The following is an 11708-nucleotide window of genomic DNA, read 5'->3' on the forward strand; positions in this document are numbered from 1 at the left end:
CAGCTAGTATACTGTAAAAAAAATGTTAGCCAGCACAAAACCCTCAAAATCATATTTTGTTTTTGAAGTAAATCCCTACAACCTTCTTACTCATTTTGTTGGTTAACAGTTGCTTTTTGTGTAAAAATGTTGTGAAAAGACAAGACCAGGACTTCAAACAAGAACTCACCCTAATGCCGGTTATGTCTCTTTTATATTTCAAAAATTATTTACAGTGCTGTGAAAAAGTATGTGTCCCTTTCCTGATTTCCTCATAATTGCATTTTTGTCACACTGAATGGCTTAAGATCTTCAGACAAAAGTAATATTACACAAAGGGAAACTAAGTAAACAATTTATTTCATTAAAAAGTTATCAAACACCCATATCTCCCATGTGAAAAAGTGATTGTCCTCTAAATTACTCCATCAAGCAATTAAAGAAATTAAATTGAACAGAGCCAAGCTTCACTATTTGCCATGGTCACATACTTTCCAAATACAAATTAATGGTAATCACATCATCCATCATGACAGACTGTTTAGAACAAAAGAGCGTCAGTCTCACAGATAAACCTATACTCAGAAAAGCAGCGGGTATCTTCCCATGTGTTCTCATCAGGTACAGTTACTACACAGTCTGCTTTTATTTTTCCCTGGGTTTTGTTCTCTGTCCGGTAATGGTCATCCGGTTCTCCACTCTTCCAGTATCTGTAAGAGAAGCAGCGACACTCAATGACTACAGTGACTCCTTCACATTCTCTATCTATGGCTGCCCGTGTTGCAGCACTTCATGACACTGAAGGCTTCAATTATAATTATGACTTCTATTATTGTTTTGTTGTTATGTTTGGAGAATATTACAATTGTTTTCCATTGTCTGATATAAAAAAAATACATTTGGCAAAACATATTAAAACATGTAATACCGAGAGACCTGCAAATTTCATTTTTATATTTTATTTTTTTATGAATTTTGTGGCCCTGCAATATACCAGTGAACTGTCCAGGGTGTATTCCTGCCTCTCAGCCAATGCATGCTTTAAAACGCATCAAATTTAAAACATTGGTCCTAGCATACCAGGCAGTCAAGGGATCAGCCCCAGCATACCTCCACAAGATATTCAAACCCTACATGCCAGCCAGATCCCTCCGTTCTGCTACCTCAGGACGCCTGGCACCTCCCCCTCTTCACACCTGCGCTTCCCGAACACGTCTCCTGTCTGTTCTGGCCCCACGATGGTGGAATGATCTCCCCATGGAGGTCAGAACAGCTGATACACTGACCCACTTCAAGCGACGACTGAAAACTCACCTCTTCAGGCTGCACCTCTCCCCATCCCTCCCTACTTCCCTGTAATCTCTTAAATGACTGTAAGCTTAGGGTTGTAACTAGATAGCTGTTTCGTAGGTGACTTAGTTAATGCACCTGTCTTAACTACTGCATGTATTTTTGCATAGACTGTGTTGTTGCTGTTCTCGTTTGTGTTAGTGTTAAACAGTTTAACCTTCAGGGTCCAAGTTGAACTATGCGGTTGTTCCCTGCACTTGGACCGGTACTTCTCTCTAGGGTTTTCGTCATACTTGTTCCTGGTTATGGTTATACACTTTGTTGTACGTCGCTCTGGATAAGAGCATCTGCCAAATGCCTGTAATGTAATGTAATGTAATGCTGGGATAGACACCAGCACCTTCTGTGACCCTGACCAGGAATAAGCGGGTATGGATAATGGATTCATGGATGGATGAATTTTGTGAATTTTGCTAGGATTTGGACTTGAGTGAGGTAGTCACTCTGATTCCGTAAGAAATCACAAAACCTAGGAGAGTAATGCTGTATGTGGAAATTGATGATATAGAAAGATATAAATTATCACAAAATAATCATTCATATATAGCTACAAAAGCCTACCCTTTTTGCAGCGAGGTTTTGTCTGCCCAGAGCCAGGTACCCTCCGTTTCTGAGTCACTCAGTCCAATCCAGTACGGGTGCTCTCTTGTGCTTTTGGCGATGAACTCCTGAACATAGACACAGAATGACTCTCACTGCTCACTGTGCTAAGTTATAGAGTGATGTTGGCTCCTCTGAAGCAAACAGGCCAGCAGCCTGCCACTGAGATACTGAGCAACGGCATGAACCACACCACACTGATAAATTAACTTCACTCTAGGCTTATGGAGAATGTAGATGAGTTCTAATAAAAGAAGAGAAAAACCATCTGTCATTTTTATACTGTTCAGAATACGACGTAATATCTTTCCCCAGTTTACTTGCTAATCTTTACCCACATTTCCACAGTCAAGCTCGCCAGGTTTAGCCAAAAGCTTGAGATAGTGTGTACATAATGCCTCCTGCTAGACTTCTGGCTGTTTGCTTCAGAGGAGCCAACATCACTCTATAACTAAATATAAGATGAGCAATAATGTCCGTATTTTGAAGATACCTGTGATAGCTCTCTCCAAAACCTTAACCTTGTCCATTCACTCATATAGTATCTTACCTGCTCCTGTTCACTCTCTATAATCACCAGGTCAGCACCCTGTTGATGGCAGTGACTGTGACCTTCGTACCATTTCTTCACTTCAGAAGAGAAGTAGTAACACTTGGAGTAGAACTGTTCCCAGCCCTGTGGACAGGGTTTGCACACTCTGCCTGTAAAGAAGAACAGGCATCAGGCTCCATCAATTACCGACTGTACAAGGAACAAGATCCTCTGAAACAATAAATCATATAAATAAGCAAATAGGCGACATCATAATCTATCTCAGATCTCTCTTTTTCACAGATGTACAATAGATAATTTTAAAAGAAGGAAACCACCCACACATTTCTTCCTCTTTTAAAAATGATATTCAAGATAATAAACCTCACCTTTTGAATCGGAGGGGCAGTATTGATCCAGATATTTGTACTTTTTCTCTAACATTGCAAATGAAGCTGTGTTATTTTTCTCCCTTTCTACTTGAATCCCTCTGCTGTGATTGGCTCTGAGCTCCTCCAGTTCTCTCTCCATCCCTGAGCACTTTGGGACCTTCAGGTCTTGCGTGTGAAGGAAAACACATTATTACATTACTACTTTATCGCAGTATTTGCTGATAATCAGAACAAACTAATTTCATTTTTACCATTATAATTTGAACAGTGTGGACATTTTGACATTTTAGTTGGCTGCTCAGTCGTGTAACAAAGTTTTCATGTTGGTTGGAATGGCCTGTTCTCTGTATATGCTGATTATGCTGATTTTCATTCAGGAGAAATCTATTATAACCTTCCTTGTCACTACAATAACAACCAATGCTTAAACAGGATGCACTTCCAGAAACGCCATAAACAAACTGTTCTTTAATTTCCCAACCAGAATGGTACAGTATGTAGATATTATATATGTTTGTATATTGTCATATACAGTACAGGCCAAAAGTATTAGGCCACCTGTGGTTTAAAAAAAAAAAAAACATAGGTATAGAAGAATTCAGCTATTATATGTGCCGTTCTTGAATAACAAACCAAAGTATAAACTTTTTTTCAAATTTTTCAATTTCTACCTACAATAACACACAAAGATAAGTTTAACTTAAAAATAATCTTAGACAAAATAGCCTCCTTTGACAAAAATTACAATTAAACAAATTATTGGAAGTCTATCCAATTATTTTGCAGATGGGGGATGTGAAGGATGTGGAGGGGTAGATAAATTGACTGAAATCTTATCTACTTTAAGTTTTTTTTAAACCACAGGTAGCCTAATACCATTGGCCTGTTGTGTAAGTAAAACAGGCACTAAAATAAATATGCAAGAAATATAGGAAGGAAGAAGGTGTTAGGCTTAGATGTGCGGGGCGAAGTAAACATATCGTGGCAAGGTTATTTCCCATGGAAAATTGCAAAAAAAAAAGCTAGCTTAAGATTTCCATGTGCAGTGTTCAGTACACACTCAGAATGGTCCAGCTGATAGGTAGTACTGCTAACAGGAGAAGACTCAGAAAATCAAGTGCCAGTAGCTAAATATCTTGCGGTTTCTAGCAAGAAGAACTCAATGCAGCTAAAGAGAAACCAGTTACCCTGGCTACAGTGAAATAGCGACTATGCTGCTACCTGTTGGTCTAAAAGGATGTGTATTTGCCAATCTTTTTGCTTCAGTGCTGGTGGCGTTTGGTCCGCTGGAGTCTTTTTTCTTGTTATCATCACATCCTTTTAGACCAGCAGACCAGTTGCCATTTCACTGTAGTCAGGAGAACCAGTTTCTCTCTAGTGGCATTGAGTTCTTCTGGTACTTGTGGTGCAGTTTTATGACAGTTTCTCTTGCTAGACAACACAAGATATGTGTCTACTGCATCTTGATCTTCTTGGTCTTCTCCTGTTAACATTACTGCCCATCAGCTGGAACCTTCTGAGGGTTGACACTTTACATAGCAAATAAAAAGTTTAAATGTTTACTTCAAAATCACAGTTCAGCCATATTTCAAATAAAGACATACACACAGTAGTGTGATACTCACAGAGGACACACAGGACTAATGTGGCAGCCAATAAAAAAGCACACAGCAGCACCAGCCACATTGTAGCCCATCTGTTGGGATTTGAGCATTGTCCACTCTTCTCTGTGGTCCGGGATAAAACAATTAAACTCTCACCACGACCTGAACACACAGGGATGCAGACAAATTACCCATGGGGTCTTCATCATACGGCTTGCCCCTCCTGTTAGGCACTGTTTAAGTGCATGGAGAGGCCCCTTGGTCTGATATCAAATTTGGACCATACCAGTGGCGACTGTGACTGGCATCTTTACAGGATGATGCAAGATTAGCGTCATGTTGTTCAGCGATGGGAGAGTTTCACACATGTACAGTCTTTCTCTGTCTCATGTCTGAGCTAACCTGACTTGCAAATTGTGGTGTGGTTAGAAGCAGCAGCTTCAGAGGAGAGCATCGTCTTAATGTTTTTTTTTCTTTAATGTAAATGTATCTATCATTTGACCTGTAGAGTCCCTTTGGCACAGACACGTGAGAATAAAGGTATCATTTTATGTATATGTATGTGTGTGTGTGTGTGTGTGTGTGTGTGTTTGACTAAGCTGATTATGTTTTTCTCTTAACTGGAACCCTTTATATAAAATAAGTGTCATAGTATTTTTCATTATTTGTGTTCATTTTGGGGGGCCCTAGCCAGAGGAAACAATCATAGACTGTGCAGGTGTTTGTACCTGGTTGAGGAGCTCCCAGAGTAACTGGGATTTGGCCCACTGTGCTGTAGATACAATTCTCTCCTGTGGGGAAAAGAGCAGTGTAACTACTAACTAAGTTACTAAATGTGTGGAGCATCACTAAAGCTGTATAACAGGCTGCAGACCCTCAAGAAGCCTTATCAGTATTTAGCGTCATATAAAGATAACTGGGTTGCTATAGCCAATATTTTTTTTGTTTTTATATTCCACTTTTTTTCCCTTGTTACATAATTAAAACTGTGAATGTCAACAGCATTTCATGTGGCTACTGTTGTTATTCAGACTTATATTATTAGGCTGAAAAGTACCATCTATTAAAACGCTCCTCCTCCTTTTGTGTTCTTCTCTCTCCTCTCTTTCTCTCAGGTGCTCCTGATCTGGTGATTAGCAGGTAGCCCTGTCCCTTATATAAGGGAGGCTGGAGGAGGAGGAGCTCCCTCTCTCCCAGATGAAACAGCCTTCCTGACCATCTTAGTGTTTTGTTTCTTTTGCTCCTTACTTTGTGTTTATTTACTTTTGCGGATGGAGGTCTGGTAAGTCAGTTTTCGCGGCTTTATTTCTTAGTTTAGTTATGCAATGTTTTTGCTAGTTCATGGGGGGGGAGTTCTGGGTTCGACGGCCCATTGAGTGGTTGGCCCAGACTTCCCCATTTTTTTGTTGTTTGGCCAGGCCTCCAGACGCTCATTTTTGGTTAATTAATGGCAATTGTTTGTAAATAAAGTCTTTTTGCTTTGAAACTAATCCTCAGGTGTGGCGTCCTCTTTATATGTTGCTGGTCACAAGGTTGAGCCAAATGTTTTTTTTTTGTTTTTTTTTTGTTTTTTCGGCCATAACATTTGGGGAATGCTGTTCTATAGTCTGAGGGATGTAAACAAGGCATTGCAATAGCCTAAAGCCAAAATTTGATGAAACAAATAATTCTATCAAAATCTTGGAAAGGCAGAAATGATCTTACCCTAGTAATATTTCTCAAAGGAAAAAGCAAGACTGCACTAACAGTCTTGTGATAGCATGCTGCATGGTATAAATAAGTATTTAAATTATATAGTATATTAAAGTATCTAATGTCACTAGACTAGCACAACAGTCTCTGGGGGGAAAGGGCATGTGATACCGCCAAGATCGAATAATTTGTCAAGTATGTAGCATAATTTGTATGAAACAAATTATGGGAAATAATTAGGCTCTTTGTGAATAAACCTTTATGAATAATCTCAACATGAACTGTCAGAATTAATAATTTGTTCTTTTATAATTATTCATATTTTTATATTAAAGAAACCTGCCAGAATTGAGTGGATTTCCTATTCACTGCAACAGCACATGGTTTAGTGCACATGGTTAGTTTCCGTTATTTATTTTTGATTTTTTAATCAAGTAGGTTACGCAGATTGTCGATTGTATTTCTTAATCCTAAAACACAAAATTACATGGGTGAAAACACTAGTAAAATTGAATGAGTACAATAATCTGACCAGAATTACATTGCAGTTTTTACCACAGTGATGTAATCAGCCCCACAACCCTGACTTTGAGCTAATGAATCAACCATAAATTAATTTAATCTAAATATATACAAAATGATTGGCTGACCCTGTATAATAGGTCTGTACGAAATTAATAAATTAGCTTACACATGTATAAAATGTATATTTAATTCCAGCATGCTTGATGTTAAAATTAACTTGAGAGTAGCAGAACGTAAACTTTCACAAATTGGAGGTACTCACCTGAAAGTGCCATATGCCGGGTTTGATATGCTTGCTGACATAAGAATTAATGGAGCACATAACAAAACTGACAAACCAAGCCAAAAACAAAACCGTGGAAATTGCGAACATTAAAATGGCTTTCTCACATTGAACAGGTGTGACTTGCGCACCCATGCACATGAGCTGGCATTGGCGTCAGACATATCCAGCATTACAGCATCAATGTATATACCCTGTAACGACCTAATTTGATAAAGATTATAGAATCATATATTGCAAAACTATTTTCTTGAAATAAAGGACACAACTCAATCGATTTGAGTTGCTAAACCTGCTATGGACCTCTTTTTAGACGAGTCTGAAATAAAAAGTCAAAAAATGTAAATGTTTTTATTTATAAATTATAGCGGTTGTGTTGTATCGGCTAGAAACACAGAGAAAAGCCCTAAAATGTACATGACAAAACAGAAAATGGAAATGGAATGGAAAGTAGTTAAAGAAACTGCGTTTTTTTAAGTAACGAATTTAGCACATTCCTCCCTCCCTTCTCCTTTGAGTTCACTTAATAGCGCACCGTCGTTCTCCTCTTATCAATTCCACAGACAAAGCACAGCTTTGGCAGTTTGCTGGGACCGCACGCACACAAATCGGTTACGCAGTTCTCATGTAGCCGCTCTATTCAGTTTATTTAAAGTTTCAGTTTCAGAAAAAACCTGAAAATATGTTGGTGGCATTATCACTGTGGAGTCCTAAGCCTATCATTGCTATAACTACAGCATCCACAATTGTTTATCCACACCCTTAAGGCTTTATTAGAGGATTGCAGTGAATGAATTTTGTGTGATTATATGTGCGAACTAAGTTTTGATAGCGCTTGATTGGGAAACTCGTATCAAACTGCTGGTTATTCAGTTGCTGAACAGCGTGCTGGACTAGACGGCGACACGTTCGCACCTGGGTAAAAGCACTTGTTGTCTATTGTCGGGGGTTTTGAAGAAAATGGCACAAACTGCCTGTATGTCTTGGCTGAGTCAATGTTTTCGAATTTTAAAAAACCAGACAGTTTAAGCTCAAATATTTTGGAAAGTCGTGAAAGGAGGAGGACATTTTAATAGTAATTTTAATTATATTAAAAGTCTCCGAAGCGTGATGGTGTCACTCTGGCCTATCTAGTGTTAAGAGAACTCTCACTTGCTGCAGGTATTTGTGTGTCTAATTGAGAAACTTGGTGCTGACTTCTGAGCGAATCGCATCAAAGAGATAGGATAGATCTTAATCCAAATAATATTTGGCAAATGAGTAGTGAGCCGGAGAAGACTGCCCTACTGCCATAATAAACAAACTGCAGACCCTCAAGAAGCCTTATCAGTATTTAACGTCATATAAAGATAACTGGGTTGCTATATTTATATTTTTTTATATTCGACTTTTTTTTACAGAATCCAACAGTTCACCCCCCAGCTCGACAGACCCTCCCCCCCCCCCCCCCCCACTCCTTCCCCCCTGCTGCAGTAATGTATATAATAGAGGTATAGTAGTAATGTATTGCATAGGTACAATGATACTGTACAATGATCCTGTTAATTTGGTAAGTAATTAATCAAGTTAACCTTTAGTTAAATAGAACTTCAAAACATACAGTTACAAAGGGCTTTTCAATGTTAAAATGTAATAAAAACATGAGAAAAAGAGATAAAAGCAAAAAGGAAAACATAAAACAATATACACTTCATAAATTACATAAAACAAAAACACAGTATGCTATAGGGACACAATGCTATAGGAAATAGAAATTAGATTTTAGATGCTTTTTAAAAAGTTAAACTGATTCTGACAGTGGCTTTGGGGAAGGCTATTCTATAGTCTGAGGCATGTAAACAAGGCATTGCATTAGCTTAGAATAGCCTAAAGCCAAAATTTGATGAAACAAAAGCATTAATAATTTTATCAAAATCTTGGAAAGGCAGAAATGATCTTACTCTAGCAATATTTCTCAATAGGAAAAAGCAAGACTGAGCTAACTTCTAGGATTGTGATAGCGCGCCCTATAGTATAAATAAGTATTTAAATTATATGGTATATTAAAGTATCTAATGTCACTAGACTAGCACAACAGTTTCTGTGAAAAAAAAACATGCGATACCGTCAAGACCGAATAATTTTTGTCAAGTATGTATGTAGCATAATTTGTATGAAACAAATTGTGGGAAATAATTAGGCCCTTTGTGACTAAACTGTTTTATGAATAATCTCAACATAAGAACAAATTATTAATTCTATGACAGTTTATTTTAAAATTATTCATATTTTTGTATTAAAGAAACCTGCCAGAATTTAGTGGATTTCCTATTCACTGCAACAGCACATGGATTAGTTTCCGTTATTTGTTTTTGATTTTTTAATCAAGAAGGTAACGCAGATTGTCATCATCATAATAATAATAATAATAATAATAATTATAATAATAAACTTTATTTGTATAGCACTTTTCAAAACAAAGTTACGAAGTCCTTCACACACATAAAAGAAATAAAATAATACAAGATGTAGACGACAGCTTAAGGAACACATTAAAAGTATATGAATAAATTAACATGAAAATAGGAGCAGCATGAAAGAGGGCCAAACAGAGGAACAGATACAGATACAAGGTTAAAAGTGTATAGTAAATAACAGGATGTTAAAAAATATAAAAATAAGAGTAGAAAAGGTATTAAGAGGCTAAAACATTAAAAGCAACTTTGTAAAAATGTGTTTTAAGAAGAGATTTAAAACGAGGCACCGACTCAGCGAGCCTGATCTCCTCGGGCAGGGCGTTCCAAAGTATAGGAGCTCTAATCGCAAATGCCCGGTCTCCTTTTGTTTTTAACCTAGACTTTGGAATGACCAACTGTGCTTTGCCTGAGGATCTCAGGCCATGGGTTTGCTCATAGGGGGAGAGTAGATCTGAAATGTATGTCGGTGCTAGACCAGACCTGGCCTTGAATGTTATGAGTAAATTTTAATGAATCAACCATAAATTAATTTAATCTAAATATATACAAAACGGTTGGTTGACCCTGTATAATAGGTCTGTACGGAATTAATAAATTATACATGTATAAAATCTTCAATTCCAGCATGCTTGATGTTAAAATTAACTTGAGATTTGCAGAACATAAACTTTCACAAATTGGAGGTACTCACCTGAAGTGCCATGTGCCGAGTTTGATATGTTTGCTGACATAGGAATGAATAGAGCAAATAACAAAACTGACAAACCAAGCCAAAAACAAAACCGTGGAAATTGCGACTAAAATGGCTTGATCTCACACTGAACACGTGTGATTTCTGTGTGGGTGTACACTTCCTTCCTTCCAGATAAGCTTCAGAATGCATCTGCTACATTTGCATCAAATTTAAAACATTGGTATTAGCATACCAGGCAGTCAAAGGATCAGCCCCAGCATACCTCCACAAGATATTCAAACCCTACATGCCAGCCAGATCCCTCCGTTCTGCTACCTCAGGACGCCTAGCACCTCTCCCTCTTCGCACCTGCACTTCCAGAACACGTCTCCTGTCTGTTCTGGCCCCACGATGGTGGAATGACCTCCCTGTGGAGGTCAGAACAGCTGAGACACTGACCCATTTCAAACGATGACTGAAGACTCACCTCTTCAGGCTGCACCTCTCCCCATCCCTCCCTACCCCCCTGTAAATGACTGTAAGCTTAGGGTTGTAACTAGGCAGCTGTTTTGTAGGTGACTTAGGTGCATTAACTGTCTTAACTACTGCTTGTATTTTTTCCATAGACTGCATTATTGCCGTTCTCGTTTTTAGTGTTAATCAGTTTAACCTTCAGGATCCAAGTTGAACTATGTGGTTGTTCCCTGCACTTGGACCGGTACTTCTCTCTAGGGGTTTCGTCGTACTTGTTCCAGGTTATGGTTATACACTTTGTTGTACGTCGCTCTGGATAAGAGCATCTGCCAAATGCCTGTAATATAATATATAATACATTATTACTATAGAACTTCATGCAATGTGAATAACATTCTGGCAGTGTGTTGGTATGTCTGGACTCCAATTACTCACTAAATCCCTTAGTAATTATCCATCCATTATCTATACCCGCTTATCCTGAGCAGGGTCGCGGGGGGGGGGGCTGGAGCCTATCCCAGCGCACATTGGGGGAGAGGCAGGAATACACCCTGGACAATCTATCACATGGCACATACACCATTCACTCACACACTCATACCTATGGGCAATTTAGGGTCTCCAATCAGCCTACCAGCATGTCTTTGGACTGTGGGAGGAAACTGGAGTACCCGGAGGAAACCCACGCGGACACGGGGAGAACATGCAAACTCCACACAGAAAGGCCCCAAGCTGAGATTCGAACCCACAACCTTTTTGCTGTGAGGCAACAGTGCTACCCACTGCACTACCGTGCCGCCCCCTTAGTAATTATGATTTTTTATTTCAAGGAGAATATGATTTCATTACATGAGAATAACAAGAAAGTGGCCCTCAATAGAGAATATATTTCCACCAACACGTTGTATATTCACCAAAACTTAATAATTTCTTCCATGCCCTTCACACCAGGAGATGCATGCATTTTCACTTCTGCATCTCTCAAATTGGGCATGAGATATGCCTGCTTAAATTAGACATGCTCTATCGTTTAAATTCTAGCTACTCAAGCATGGTCTGGTGTTGCGACACCATGTGGCACTATATTAACTCCTCAAAAATAATTTGGAAATTTGTGTTTGGTCGATCATATCTCTGTTGTTACTGTA

General features: G+C 38.5%; 1 protein-coding gene across 3 annotated transcripts; it reads right to left on the reverse strand.

The window, feature by feature from the left end:
* Positions 1–318: 318 nt before the first annotated feature.
* On the reverse strand, positions 319–10273 carry LOC118209568 (CD209 antigen-like protein C). 3 transcript variants are annotated; one of them, XM_035385008.1, is made up of 7 exons: positions 10105–10273; positions 5186–5248; positions 4479–4619; positions 2851–3018; positions 2480–2631; positions 1891–1997; positions 319–689 (listed from the first exon to the last, which is right to left on the reverse strand). In XM_035385008.1, exons 1-7 carry the CDS (start codon positions 10142–10144, stop codon positions 521–523), a joined length of 840 nt encoding a protein of 279 aa, XP_035240899.1. In that variant the 5' UTR covers positions 10145–10273; the 3' UTR covers positions 319–520. The 3 variants fall into 3 exon arrangements, with proteins under 3 accessions (XP_035240899.1, XP_035240900.1, XP_035240898.1); XM_035385009.1 differs by lacking the exon at positions 5186–5248; XM_035385007.1 differs by lacking the exon at positions 10105–10273 and having other exon boundaries at positions 5186–8368.
* Between the last annotated feature and the right edge of the window lie 1435 nt (positions 10274–11708).

Source organism: Anguilla anguilla, chromosome 12, assembly GCF_013347855.1.
Source record: "Anguilla anguilla isolate fAngAng1 chromosome 12, fAngAng1.pri, whole genome shotgun sequence".
In the NCBI taxonomy this organism is placed as follows: domain Eukaryota; kingdom Metazoa; phylum Chordata; class Actinopteri; order Anguilliformes; family Anguillidae; genus Anguilla; species Anguilla anguilla.